The sequence below is a fragment of the Phacochoerus africanus genome, chromosome 2 (genome assembly GCF_016906955.1).
Source record: "Phacochoerus africanus isolate WHEZ1 chromosome 2, ROS_Pafr_v1, whole genome shotgun sequence".
Lineage (NCBI taxonomy): Eukaryota > Metazoa > Chordata > Mammalia > Artiodactyla > Suidae > Phacochoerus > Phacochoerus africanus.
In genome coordinates, this window is record NC_062545.1 from 196,113,606 (window position 1) to 196,128,490 (window position 14,885).

Here is a 14,885-nt window from a genome sequence, read left to right on the forward strand (position 1 = left end):
TTAAGAGTTCTCTTACTCTCTTTCTTTTTACTGCTGTACCTGCGGCACATGGAAGTTTCTGGGCTAGGGGTTAAATCAGACCTACAGCTGCAGGCCTATACCACAGCTACAGCAACATCAGATCCCAGCCACATCTGCGACCTATGCCACAGCTTGTGGCAAGGCCAGATCCTTAACCCACTGAGTGAGGCCAGGGATCAAACCCACATCCTCACAGGAACAACTTCAGGTTCTTAACCCACCGAGCCACAATGCGAACTCCAAGAGTTCTCGCCTTATACCAGGGATATTAATTAGCTCTTTGTTTCTAATATAAGTTGGGAGGTTTTTTTTTTTTTTTTTAATTTGCCATAAGTCCTTTGACTTATGGTGTGTTTCTAATATGCAAGTCTCCACTTTTATAAATTTATATACTTTATGCACATCTTTTTTGAGTCGTAGTTAAGCAGATTTTCCTCACATCCATGTTATAAAGGGATTTACCTACTACATTTATTTCTAGTATCTGGGCAGAAGCTTCCTATTCCCCACCCCCCATTTCTGTCTTACCCCTACTCCCCTCCTCCTCCCTCTGCCTCCTCTTCCCAATTCTGTTTTACCATTTCAGTCTCTAGCATTTGGAGTTTATTCTGGCGTATATTCTTTTTCCAGTTGTAATTCCATTGTCCACTATTTTCCTAGTGATTTGAGATACCACCTTTATAATATACCAAAACTTCTGAGTTTTTTGAGTTTGCTCTTTTGGGATTTCCTTTTCTGTTGCATAGAAATCTGGGTCCAATCAGGAGCTAGAAACTAGGAGTTCCCGTTTGGCTCAATAATAATGAACCCAGCTGGTAACTATGAGGTTGTGGGTTTGATCCCTGGCCTCACTCAGTGGCTTAAGGATCTAACGTTGCTGTGAGCTGTGGTGTAGGTCACAGAGGCGGCTCGAGTCCTATGTTGCTTGGCTGTGGTGTAGGCCGGCAGCTACATCTCTTACTTGACCCGTAGCCTGGGAACTGCATATGCCAAGGTGCGGCCCTAAAAAGCAAAGACAAACTAATGAAGAGTAGAAACTCTATAGTAGGTTTAATGGGGGTCTAATATAAGAATTACCAACTATGGTAAGTGATGAAGTATGAGAAACTCTACATGGCACCTGAGGGCTGAGGGAGAGTACTCAAGGAAGGCCAAACTTCAGGGTTTCAGACTCTTGGAAAAGTTGGTTTCACCACTGATCAGCAGAGATATTCACTGGTGTAGCCAGACAAGAGTGGTCTGGAGTTGGAGGTGGGGAGCAGGTGATCAACGGCTGGGGGAGTGGGCATGCCCTGAGAGTCCAGGTGACGTGGGGGCAGAAGGCCTACAGACCGTGCAGGTGCTAATGCTGAAGTTACACAAGGAACAACTTCTCTTAACTCTTCAGGCCACAGTCTGAACAGGTTACTGCAGAAAGGTTCTTGCTAGGCAAGGGCCCCAAGTCTGCAGGGGGACCTCATTCTGGACTCATGGCTGGCACAGGCTCCCCTGGATATTCTCACACCCACACTGCCAGCCTCTGCTCCTGCCAGAAATCACAGCAGCCTCCTCTTACAGTGTCCCTGCAGCCCCCTCTACCAAGGAAGCTTAGTATTGGGCTTTAACTAGCAATGGTTTAATTCCATGACAACTCCATTCTCAGAGAATGTATATTGGAGAGTACATTCAAAGGTGAGAGGGGATACATTGATCATTGACACAAATACTTTGGCCTGTCTATTCCTTATGTTGTTGTTGTTGGCTGCTCCTATGGCATGAAGGAGTTCCTAGACCAGGGATCAAACCCAAGCTACTGCAGTTATCCAAGCCACAGCAGTGACAAAGCTGAGTCCTTAACCAGTAGGCAGTGAGGGAAGTCCCCTATTCCTTTTTTTATTACTGGAGATTCATAGCATATCTGAATATCTGTTAATGCTAGTCTTGCTCATTGATCTGCTCTTTCAGGGTTTTCCTGGTTATTTTTGCTTATTTTCCCTTAAGAACAATCTAGTTCCAGAAAAAAAATTTGCATTTTTACTTAAACTTGTGTTTTTCAATTTTTGAAAGTATTTTCCACGGTAAAAAAAAAAAAAAAAAAGAAAGAAAAAAGAAAAAGAAAAATGCTTGTGACTAACAACAAATGGAGGAAGAAAGTGAATGAAGTAGAAAATGGGATGTTCCATGCCTCACATTGCCACCCCTCTGAGGTTAATATTCTCATGTCTATTTTTCAGGGTGTATTTCTTGGTCCATACAAATGTGTGCTATGTGTTGTGTGTGTTTAATTAAAATATGCCAGCCTTTTTAATAGTTGCGCTCGCACTTGTAACTTAGAAATGTCTTCTTTTTTCTTTACAGCCATACCTGTCCATGACTCTTTGAGAAAATTATAATGTCCCTTTGTGCCTCTTCTCACAAGGAGTTTTCCTAGCTGTGACCTATTCAAGACAATGGATATCAAAAACTCACCATCTAACCTTAACTCTCCTGTCTCCTACAACTGCAGTCAATCTGTCCTGCCCCTGGAGCCAGGCCCCATATATATCCCTTCCTCCTATGTAGAAAGCTGCCATGAATATTCAGCCATGACATTTTATAGCCCTGCTGTGGTGAATTACAGTATTTCCAATAACTCCGAAGTTGGGCCTGGTCGACAGGCCACAAGCCCCAATGTGTTGTGGCCAACTCCTGGACACCTCTCTCCTTTAGCCATCCATTGCCAGCCGTCACTTCTGTATGCAGAACCTCAAAAGAGTCCTTGGTGTGACACAAGATCACTAGAACACACCTTACCTGTGAACAGGTAAATCCAGTCTTCTGAATTGTAGTTCATGGGCATTACTCAAATCACCCTACAACTTAGAAGAAATGTATTATACAGGGTCTTTATTGTCACGTAGATCACATAGAGTACCTAAGACACCTGATAATTCCAACTTGTAGAATTTTGAATTCTAGAATGTCTATCCTGATGTTCTACTCCTTGTTTAAAAATTGACCTTAAGCTTTTTTTTTTTTTTCCTTTCTTTCTTTTTTGTCATTTTAGGGCCACATCTGAGGCACATGGAGGTTCCCAGGCTAGGGGTTGAATCAGAACTGTAGCCACTGGCCTCCACCACAGCCACAGCAATGCCAGATCCAAGCCTCATCTGCAACCTACACCACAGCTCGTGGCAACAGTGGATCCTTAACCCACTGATTGAGGCCAGGGATTGAACCTGAGTCCTTATGGATGTTAGTCAGATTCATTTCCCCTGAAATGAATGAGCCACAATGGGAACTCCTAAAAATTGACCTTTAGAGATCTGTATTGTGGGGGGAACTCACTATCGTGACTATGGTCTTTAGAAAACAAAGGTTTAACTTAAATCACTTTCTTCTTGATGAAGTGATTTGGGTTTGAAAAGGAAATTTTTACTTTCAAGTTAGATTTTTATTTGCAGTGAAATTACAGTTTAGTGTTCATGACAAATTGTGTCCAAGATAAAGGTAACTGTCAGTATTTTAACTTAAATACTAGACATGTGAATCCTGAAAAGACAGACAAAAATTGGGACGAGCTTTTCAACAATGAAGTAAAATAATATTTTATAAAGATTGACAGGAAACTATTTAAATGTGAACTTTAGTTGAAATTTCTTAAAATCTAAGTGTGAGGTAACATGATGGATTATTTCCATTCAATTTGTGGTATTTTAAATGATAATCATGGCTATGGAAGGCAGGGTAGAATAGGGAGAAACATGAGGGGGAAATAAATTTCCAAAACAACCAATGTATAAAATTGGAACATATTTGATGTTGAAATTTATTATTTCAAGTGTGTGATAAAACTTCAAGAAAGCCATATTACACAGTAATTTTATTTTTCTTTTAAGAAGTTTCTGTTTGTTCGTAAAAGAGAATATGAAAATTGCAGATGACTTTTAAAAAATAGTCTTTTCTCATTCAGCCTTTTTTTTTTTTTTTAAAGCACTGCACCCACAGCCTGTGGAAGTTCCCAGGCGTACAGTCTCTGCCACAGCCACAACAACAGGGGATCCGAGCCACATCTGTGATGTATATCACAGCTCACAGCAATGCTGGATCCTTAACCCACTGAATGAGGCCAGGGATCTAACATGCATCTTCATAGATACTAATCCGTTTCTTAACCTGCTGAGCCACATTGGGAACTCCTCTCATGTAGCCCTTAAGGGAAGAAATATTTTGTTTCTGAGCACAAGTTCTAATGAGAATGCTGCTAATATTTGGGTACACCAAACCACAATATAATTACCTTCATTTATAAATCATTCTCACCTCTACCATTTCCTTTCCAAAAGAAACATGCCCTAGCAAAATTAGAAACTAGCCAAGTGTGTTTTTGGTGCCTGCCAGTGCTCCCTGGTTGGGCTCTTCCTTCCTTATGGAAGCCCTGGCCCCGCCCTCCATCCAGCATTGAACACCTTCAAAGCCTTCTCAAATGACAGGTACATGTTCACTCTCTCCCCCTTTCTTCTCTCTTCTCCTTTCTCTCTCCCCTTTCCTTCTCCACACTCTCCTCACCCAGATTCAATCTGGTCACTTATTCCACTCAAGATGTACATGCTGATGGCTGCAGTTGGCCATCCGTAGTTACCAGTGCTCGTCAGCCTTGTATGGTTGGAATAAACCCGCCTAACCACATGGAGACATCAGTCATCCCAACAGTGTGACCCTTCGTAGATCTGATATCAGTACCAAAGGTTTTGCTTGATCAGATTTCTTGGAATATATTTATCATGAACTCTTGAAGGAAAATAGATAAATTTGGCAATGTTTCTGCTTTTTTTTTTTTTTCCCTAGAAAGTCCCTGTTTTTCCATTAATGCTCTTTTACAATGAATGTTTTCTTTGCCCCCAGAGAGACATTGAAAAGGAAGGCTAGTGGGAGCAGTTGTGCCAGCCCTGTTACCAGTCCAAGTTCAAAGAGGGATGCCCACTTCTGTGCTGTCTGCAGTGATTATGCGTCAGGATATCACTATGGAGTCTGGTCGTGTGAAGGATGTAAGGCCTTTTTTAAAAGAAGCATTCAAGGTACAAGAGTATTTTTACCTGTTTCTTTAATTTTCCACTTTTGATTTTAAACAAACTCGCAGGTGACCTAGCAGAAATTTCACCATTGGCCTGCTTGGTAGACAAAGTACTTGATAAGCAGTTCAGAGGAGTGTGTGTTATTGGGGGGTGGGGGGTGGAGGGTGGGGTGGATTGTTTGCAGATCTCTATCCCAGAACCCCAGTGAGTCTCTACGAGTTCTCTGGTGGCCCAGTAGTTAAGGATATGACCTTGTCGCTGCTGTGGCTCTGGTCACTGCTGTGGCGTGGGTTCAATCCCTGCCCCGGGAACCTCTGCATGTGGGGCGTGGCCCCTGAAAAAAGAACCCAAATGGGTCTTCCCCCACCTTCTTGGGAGAAGATATCTACTTACAACCCTTGTGAAGATATAGCTTGGGGGAAAATTCTGTGCTTGTTAGGAAGTGCGATTATTTCTTCCTTTAACTTATGTTTAATATCTGGCGTACCTAACAATCAGGACGGTGGGCTGACTCCTGGGGAAGAGAGAATAAATACATTTTATGGAATAGTCAGAAATCAATAGTTTAACTCCACTGGTCTTTGAGAATTGATCTAGAGGCAGGTCTTGACCTAAACTAATGGGACCGCCTTCATGACCTCATTTTCTCTTCTTGGTTTAGACAATTCCCCTACCCTTCTCCAGATTTCTACTGGGCTGAGTTTTTGTTTGTTTCTTTTTAGTCACCTTTTAAATCAGTTTCAAATTGTGCACACCTGGTTTCAAGGCCAGCCAGCTCCTCACCTGTCCTTGCCACTCTCGCTCCCTTGTCGGCCCTGATTTGCTGAAGTCACTTTTTTGCTGGAATATCTTGAATTTGCAGACCATCATCAGTCTCTGCCCCTTAAACCACCCCGCCCCCGGCAGTGCTCCTCCCAGGCACTGTCCTAAGTCCATCTGGTAGCTCCCTTCCCTTTTCTGCCAAAGCCCCAGTGCCTTGTTCTTATCTGGTTAAGGAAAGCAACTTTATAGCAATTCATAGTGTACAGATGGTGAACAGCAATTTACTGAGTTAATTCACCCAATGATAACTCTAGATTAAGACAACACATTACCTCAAGCAGAAAAACTGATTGAATGCAGAGGGTGGTGGGGAGGAGAATGTTAGTAGATCAAGAGTCACCTTTCTATGAAGCTCCTGAAATTCACCCTGTAGAGATGACCACCTCTTTGTCTTGGATCCTTCCCTTAGTAGCTCTGTGATTTTTCTTCCCTCTCCTGTGACGTGGACATACTCACAGAGTTGTTCTAAAAATGAAATGACATTGGTTATATGAAAATACAATTATAAACATCCTGCAAATTCAAGATATTCCACTTTTTCTTCTAACTCATCTGTTTGCAGATATCAACGCCTTTCTTCCTTGTATTTCTCTTCTAATTCTACTCTCATTTAAAAATCTTTACAGTTAGGTGGCTAAGGGCCCTCTGCCATTTCCAAACTTACTTTCTTATCAAAAGAAAAAAGAACACAGATAAGGAAGCTGATCTTATAAAATGTTATCCAAACATAAATCCACCTGTTTGCTTATTTTGCTTTTACACACACAGAGTGCTTAAACAGTCTACGTCTAAAACAGTGTTTGAAAAAATTTTATTTATGATAGTTGTCCTAGTAGATTATAAGGCCAGGTCCAGTTTACTGTGCTATATGATAAGAATGATTCAGATTTTCTGGAATTCAGAACCAAACTCTTGATATGATGACAATTCTCTATCTTGTTGAGGTTCTAGAATTATATATCTTGAGGAAATTTTGACCCAAGACAACTAACTACATTCTTAAAAAAGAGATGCTTCTTATTTTCTTTTGGGGAAAAATCTATCTGTAGGACATAGTTTTCATTATATTTCATGAACCCTGAGGCTGTAGCTAATAACAATGAAAAGAAGTTTCCCCTGCTCACCACACATCATTCCTTCTTCTGCATGAGCAGAGGAATTGTTGGAGGAAGAGAAAGGGAATGCCATGTCCTAAAATGGCAAATGGCAAAGAGTTAAGTGCTCTTGCAGTTGCTTAATGCCTGAAGGATTATTTCTTTGGACTATTCATATTTTTGGTGCCCTCCAGTAAAATGTGTTGCAATAACTAAAAATGGCCACTCAGTTTTCTTGGTATATGGAATTAAATAAGAATCAAATATATTTTCTTAAATAGTCAATTTTACCCACATTGGTGTATTGAATAAATCCATTTTCATTGATTTTTTTAAAGTATGGGAGTTTAGTTTCTTTTAGATATAATTTACCTACAGTAACATTTCCCTATTTTAGTTTCATAGTTTTATGAATTTTGGAAATGCACATGGTCATGTAACTACCATCATAATTAAGATATGGAACATCACCACAATATCCAAATGTTCCTTCATGCCCATTACAGCCACTTACACCCCCAGGTCCCAGGACCTCCTGACCCTTGATCTGTTTTCTGTCCCTAAAGGTTTGCCTTTTCTAGAATGTCATATAACTGAATCATAAAGTATGTAACCAGTTGTGTATGGTTTCTTTCTTTTTAAATTTTTATTACAGTTGATTTACAATGTTCTGTCAGTTTCTGCTGTACAGCAGAGTGACCCAGTTATACATGTATATACATTCCTTTTCTCATAATATCTTTCATCATGTGTGGAACATGATGGACACAAGTGATTAGATATAGTTCCCAGTGCTATACAGCAGAACCTCATTGCTCATCCACTCCAAATGCAATAGTTTGTATCTACTAACCCCACATTCCCCGTTTCTTTCGATTGTCATGATGCTTTCAAGATTTATCTGTGCTGTTGAATGTATTAGTAGTTCCTTTTTGTTACTAATATTCCAGTAGATATCCCATTTTGTGTATTTGTGCATTCAAGTTGTTTCTAGTTTTGTGCTATTTTGAATAAAACTGCTATGCACATTTAGGCATATCTCTCTGTGTAAACATATATTTTTGTTTCTTTTGGATAAATACATATGAGTAAAATTGCTAATTTATGACAAGCTTATGTATATTTAGCTTTATTAAAAAACTAACAAACTGTTTTCCAAAGTTGTTGAACCATTTTGTATTCTCAACAGCAAGGCATGAGGATTCCAGTTGCTCCACATTCTTATCAAAACTTGATATTTTAAGTTTACTTTTTTGCTTTTTAGAGCCTCACCTGTGCCATATGGAGGTTCCCAGGCTATGGGTCAAATCGGAACCGCAGCTTCCAGCCACAGCAGTGTGGGATCTGAGCCACGTCTGCAACCTGCATCACAGCTCATGGCAATGCTGGATCCTTAGTCCACTGAGCGAGGCCACGGATCAAACTCGTATCCTCATGGGTACTAGTCAGATTTGTTTCCAATGCACCACAACAGGAACTCCCATATTTTCTGTCTTAGATTTTAGCCATTCTGTTGGGTATGTAGTTCTATCTCACTGTGGTTTTATTTTTCATTTTTCTGATTACTGATGATTTTGAACATCTTAAGTTCATTCATCTTTGCTATTTATACGATATATATTAAATATGTGTATATACTTGTGTTTAATCTGACTGTTCTTTTGATCTATCTCTTCATTCTCATATAAGTACCACATTATTTTAATGACTATAGTTTTATAAAGGATTTTAATACATGCCAGCATAAATACCTCCTTTTTTTTTTTTTTTTTTTTTTTAGGGCCGCACCTTGGCATATGGAAGTTCCCAGACCATGGGTCAAGTAAGAGATGTAGCTGCCGGCCTACACCACAGCCAAGCAACATAGGACTCGAGCCACCTCTGTGACCTGCACCACAGCTCACAGCAACACCAGATCCTTAACCCACTGAGTGAGGCCAGGGATCGAACCCACATCCTCATGGATACTAGTCAGATTTGTTACTGCTAAGCCACGTTGGGAACTCCAAATACCTCCTATTTTTAAAATGTCCTGGCTATTTTTTCATGTTTATTTCTCCACAGGAACTTTAGGATAATTTGATTAAGTAGCTTCCCATCCTTACCGATCAGAAGAGTGGATATTTTATTAAACCTATGACTTTTTGGGGAAGGAATCACTTTGTAATAGTTTTCACATCAAAATACGTGTTGTCTCCATTTTTTAAGGTCTTTTACATCTCTTTTAAAGTTTTATTATTTTTTTGATATGTATTTGGCTCATTTCTCCATGGTATTTACATAAAATTCATACTTTTGGCTATTTAATTTATATGTGTATATAATAGTAATATGACTGCTATATTCTACTGTGCACTTTCATTTGGTATTTATAATAACCTTTTATCATTTTACTCTGAAAGTTAAAATCTATTTGACTACTCCTTAAGAATCTTCAACTCTTCGTTTAAGATAGTAAACTTTATTTTTTTAATTTTTTTTCTATCATAGTTGAATTACAATATTCTGTCAATAGGCTAAACTTTTTTTTTTTTTTTGGTCTTTTTGCTATTTCTTGGGCCACTCCCGCGGCATATGGAGGTTCCCAGGCTAGGGGTCAAATCGGAGCTGTAGCCACCGGCCTACGCCAGAGCCACAGCAACGCGGGATCCGAGCCGCGTCTGCAACCTACACCACAGCTCATGGCAACGCCGGATCGTTAACCCACTGAGCAAGGGCAGGGACTGAACCCGCAACTTCATGGTTCCTAGTCGGATTCGTTAACCACTGCGCCACGACAGGAACTCCAATAGGCTAAACTTTAAATGGAAAGCTCTAGCTATAGACTGTGTAAAAAAGTCTTCGCTTGGAGACATATGTTCCATTACTTGGGACTTATTTTATCTTGAACTCAAGAAGGATGTCCTGAGGGAACAAAACACAGGGTAGATGCCTGTTCCTTTTTTTTTTTTTTTTTGTCTTTTTGCCTTTTCTAGGGCTGTTCCCATGGCATATGGAGGTTCCCAGGCTAGGGGTCTAATCAGAGCTGTAGCCACCGGCCTACGCCAGAGCCACAGCAACGCAGGATCCAAGCCGCATCTGGGACCTACACCAAAGCTCATACCAACACGGGATCGTTAACCCACTGAGCAAGGGCAGGGACAACCTGCAACCTCATGGTTCCTAGTTGGATTCATTAACCACTGCGCCACAACGGGAACTCCTAGATGCCTGTTCTTGAGGTAGAAGAGTGCCAGGAAGGGTATGGGTGATAAACATTGCTCTATTTTAAAAAATGAGGAAACTGGGAGGCTGAGCTGATACTAAACTCACATATTCTGATTTCATGTCCAGTGCTATCTCTTTCCTTCATGCAGATAGATATGAAAAATAATAGGTATTAAGAGAGACTCAATTTTTCACAGAGAGCAAAAATAACCTTTTATGGGAATTCTCTTGTGGCACAGCAACTTAAAGATCCAGCATTGTCACTGCAGCAGCTTGGGTTGCTGCCGTGGCGCAGGTTCAGTCCCGGGCCCAGGAACTTCCACATGCTGTGGGCATGACCAATAAATAAATACATTTTTTAAAAATAATTTTTTATGTGTTGTATTTATAAAGCGCATTTTCCTATGAAGTTTTCTATCTTAACCAAAAGAATTAGCTTCATATTTTGCTTTTCATTTGCTTTAGACCTTTCTCATACTTCTGTTAGTGTGGAAGCAGCATGCTTCTCCCACTGTGGCATGGAACATGAAAACCATTTTAATACATGAGGTGGTTGGTGCAGTTCAAGGAGGACTTTTTTCTTTTTGCCAAAAGTGACGTGAATTATCATGACCTTGCATAAGACCTTTTCTTTTCTAGGCTGTCTTATTGAGAATGTTCATATTATTGTGCTTTCTGGCCCTTTTTTTTTTTAAGTAAAATGATCCTTTATAATAAACTCTAAGAGAAAAATAAAGGGGGAGAGAATTTTAAAATTTTAATTATGGCCCAGTCATGTCACTGTGTCTTTTTGAAGTGTTCTTTAAAATGTGGTAACTTGGGGGGAGGAGCTAATTTCAGAGCTTAAAATAATAACTTTGAAATATTGATAAATTTTAATTTATCTGTATTTTATGTTTATTTGTATGAATTTATATTTGTGTGAAATAGTTTATTGTTGGAGAAGCTAACAGAGCATTTTTTATTTATTTATTTATTTATTTTGTCTTTTTGCCATTTCTTGGGCCGCTCTCTCGGCATATGGAGGTTCCCAGGCTAGGGGTCTAATCAGAGCCGTAGCCACCAGCCTACGCCAGAGCCACAGCAATGCGGGATCCGAGCTGCGTCTGCGACCTACACCACAGTTCACGGCAATGCCGGATCTTTAACCCACTGAGCAAGGGCAGGGATCGAACCCGCAAACTCATGGTTCCTAGTTGGATTCGTTAACCACTGCGCCACCACGGGAACTCCTAACAGAGCATTTTTTAAATGAGTTTCTAACTTACAGAAAATGTGCATATATATATATTTTTTTTCCTGAAATCATGAGTTGCCAACCTTATATCCCACCACCCCTAAATACTTTAACATGTTTTTCTGATATGACCCCAACACAAGGGAAATTAGCACTGATGGATTTCTACCATCTAATGCTTAGACTCATTCAGTTGTCAATTTAAAATCACTCTTTGCATTTAGTTGTTAGGTCTTCAGCCTCCCTCTCTCTGTCTAGACCAGTCCTCAGTTAGCTGTTCCTTGGTTTTGACGATCTTGACACTTTGGAATCATATAGGCAGTTATTTTGCAAAATGCCTCTCCCTCACTTTGGGTTTGTGTGATTGGTCCCTCATCAGTAGATTCAGCTTCCACGTCATTGGCAGGAATATCACAGAAATGATGCTGTGTTCTTCTGACTGGCTCCTTTCATGTAGTGCCTGATTTCACTTTGTCCCATTACTGGTGATGTTTGCTTTGATTCCACTTTGCTACTTTCCTGGCTGCTGGTATCCCTAATCCCAGGCTCTCTCAGGGGATAAAGTTAGGACATACACTTATTCCATTGTGTGTGTGTGTGTGTGTGTGTTTGCGTTTGGATGTCCAAATTATCCCAGATTTGGTCAATAGATTTTCCTTAAATTTTTTGGGCATTTATTTACTTCCTGGCATAAGATGTTTCAGGCTTATCTTTACTTTTCCTGCCCCCTTGGGATAAGCTAGAATAAGGTGTTTCTCCAAAGTCCCATGTTTCTTACAGTGGAGAATAATGTTTATAAACCAAGATCTGAGTGAGTGTTACTCTCAAAATATCTCTGCTTCCAGTCTCTCTCAGAGGATAGAGTATTTATATTTGTATTCATATGTATAAAGGATATGTAAGATATATAAAATTCGATATTTATATTCAATTTAGAGAATAATTATAGAGCAGTCTCCCATGTGACTAGTGCTCAGTGAAATAGGATATCTCTGGCATCTCTCTGGGTGGTCCTTTCAATTACAGCACCTTTTCCCCTACAAACAGGGCAGTTCCAACCTCTCCTTCCTTGCCATGTTTTTACCACTTTAAACTATATTGTAGGGATATACTTATTTTTTTCTGTTTTTGAATTTTGTATAAATGGAATCCTCTCCTTTATGTTCTTTTATGACTTCTTTTATGAGTTGCTCATTTATCATTGAGAATCATCCATTTTCCACATTGAAATTCTGGGCCATTAAATATTTTATTGTAAGATGTTCAGACCCTATTGTTAATAGGAAGACTCAGTTAAGAAATAAAGGTACCGGAGTTCCCGTCGTGGCGCAGTGGTTAACGAATCCGACTAGAAACCATGAGGTTGCCTGCTCAGTGGGTTAACGATCCGGCGTTGCCATGAGCTGTGGTATAGGTTGCAGATGTGGCTCGGATCCTGTGTTGCTGTGGCTCTGGTGTAGGCTGGTGGCTATAGCTCCGATTTGACCCCTAGCCTGGGAACCTCCATATGCCGTGGGAGTGGCCCTAGAAAAGGCAAAAAAAAAAACAAAAAAAAAGGAAAATAAAGGTACCAAAATACCCTATTCACTTTCATTCTTGATCTATTTTATTATAATTTCTGTTCCCTTAATCTCTCAGGTCTCTGAGCTATCTTCATCCTCCTACTGATGCTCAATCCAGGCAGCCTCCTCTTTGGTTTGCACAGCTACAGTGGGTTCTTGCCTGGTCTCCCAGCCTCCCTCATTTTTTCTGCTTCTAATCTGTTGTCCATGTAGCATCTGAAATAATGCTTTTTGAAGTGGAGATTTTCTTCTCTCTCCCTTACATAAAAGATTTAAAAGAAGTATCATTATCCTAGTCAGAGATTGCCATACAACTGTTTAGGTTGTAGTTTACTGTAGTGAGCATTATTTTTTTTAGTTATGGTCTATGAGTTGTTTAGGGTGGCTCTATTTCTAAGGCCTGGCTCTGTGGGCTTTAGGTTGAGTTCTGATCTGCACGTGTCCACATTCTCCTTGGACCAGTGGCTACCCTGGGCCTTTTCTTTTCATGCATGCTCAAGAGGCCAAGTCAAACTCTTACTACCATTACCGTTAGCTAAAGCATGTCCCATGGCCAAGCCCAACATGAGTTGGTGGGAGGTATACTCTGCTTGGTCTAGGATACAGCAAGGTCAAAGTCTAACGGGGACAGTGAAGAATTAAGAACAATAATCTAATCCACCACAGTCATTTTCAAGTGGCAGTTCTTTCTGTCCTTAGTTTGCTGATTTCTACATTTTTCAAATTGACCTTTTTAGTTCTCTTATTTACTTATGAATTCTTATTACAATGCCCTGTTAAATCCCAAAGAAAACTGTATGTGAAGGAATACAAGCAGTCGAGGAGTTCCTGTTGTGGCACAGTGGTTAATGAATCCAACTAGGAACCATGAGGTTGCAGGTTCAATCCCTGGCCTCGCTCAGTGGGTTAAGGATCTGGTGTTGCCGTGAGCAGTGGTTAGGTTGCAGACGCGGCTCGGATCCCTCGTTGCCGTGGCTCTGGCGTAGGCCAGTGGCTACATCTGCGATTAGACCCTTAGCCTGGGAATCACCATATGCCACAGGAGCGGCCCTAGGAAAGGCAAAAAGACAAATAAATAAATAAATAAATAAATAAATAAGAATACAAGTAGTGGAAATGGGTAAACTGACACAGTATTTCTCTCGAGGAATTCTGGGACTTGGAGCAAATCAGTTTCAGCAAATCATGTCCAATTTTCCATGTCCAGAGAGGAACCACTTTTAAGTGCATCTCTTGAGAATTCTCATAACATGCAGAGAAAAACCTTGTTATTAAAAAAGGAGAATATTTAAATATTCTTAGGTTTCTTTTACTCACTCAGCACACTCATGAGGCCGAACGTGGTGTCCATGGACGTCCCCTGTCTCTCAGCTTGTACCATTAGCTGCAAGGTTGGCCAGGAAGACGTTTAATCAAAATAGGCTAACGACACATTTCCTTTTTTTTTTTTTGCTCTGCTATAGGACATAATGATTATATTTGTCCAGCTACAAACCAGTGTACGATAGATAAGAACCGGCGTAAAAGCTGCCAGGCCTGCCGACTTCGAAAGTGCTATGAAGTCGGAATGGTGAAGTGTGGTGAGTGTTTCTTTCCCCTTTTGCTGTGTGTGAGACATGCTGGGGACAGTTTGAGGACCTCCCTGGAGGTACGTCCCCTGGATGAGAGGAGACATGGGACTTGGTAGTTATCATCAAGTGTTTGGATACTGCTCCATGGCAGGGGCCTTGACTTATTTCTGCAGCTGCAGAGGACAGAGCTGGGGTGAAAAGGAACAAGTTGCAGGAGGCAGATTTTGGCCCAACACAGGGAAGAAGTTTCTACAGTTCAAGTGGTCTGACATAGAAGAGGTTGCTGCATGAATTAGAGAACTCTTGGCCCAGAAGCCCTGAAACAGGCTCTGCCAGAG

General features: G+C 40.5%; 1 protein-coding gene across 1 annotated transcript in view; it reads left to right on the top strand.

Moving 5' to 3' along the window:
- The first annotated feature begins 2,351 nt into the window (after positions 1 to 2,351).
- The window catches only part of ESR2 (estrogen receptor 2), a 62,345-nt gene continuing 49,811 nt past the window's right edge, over positions 2,352 to 14,885 (top strand). Inside the window, exons 1-3 of the mRNA XM_047767509.1 lie at positions 2,352 to 2,803; positions 4,885 to 5,057; positions 14,440 to 14,556. Of these exons, the coding sequence (XP_047623465.1) occupies positions 2,451 to 2,803; positions 4,885 to 5,057; positions 14,440 to 14,556 (643 nt within the window). The 5' untranslated portion in view covers positions 2,352 to 2,450. The remainder of the gene's footprint in view (positions 2,804 to 4,884; positions 5,058 to 14,439; positions 14,557 to 14,885) is intronic.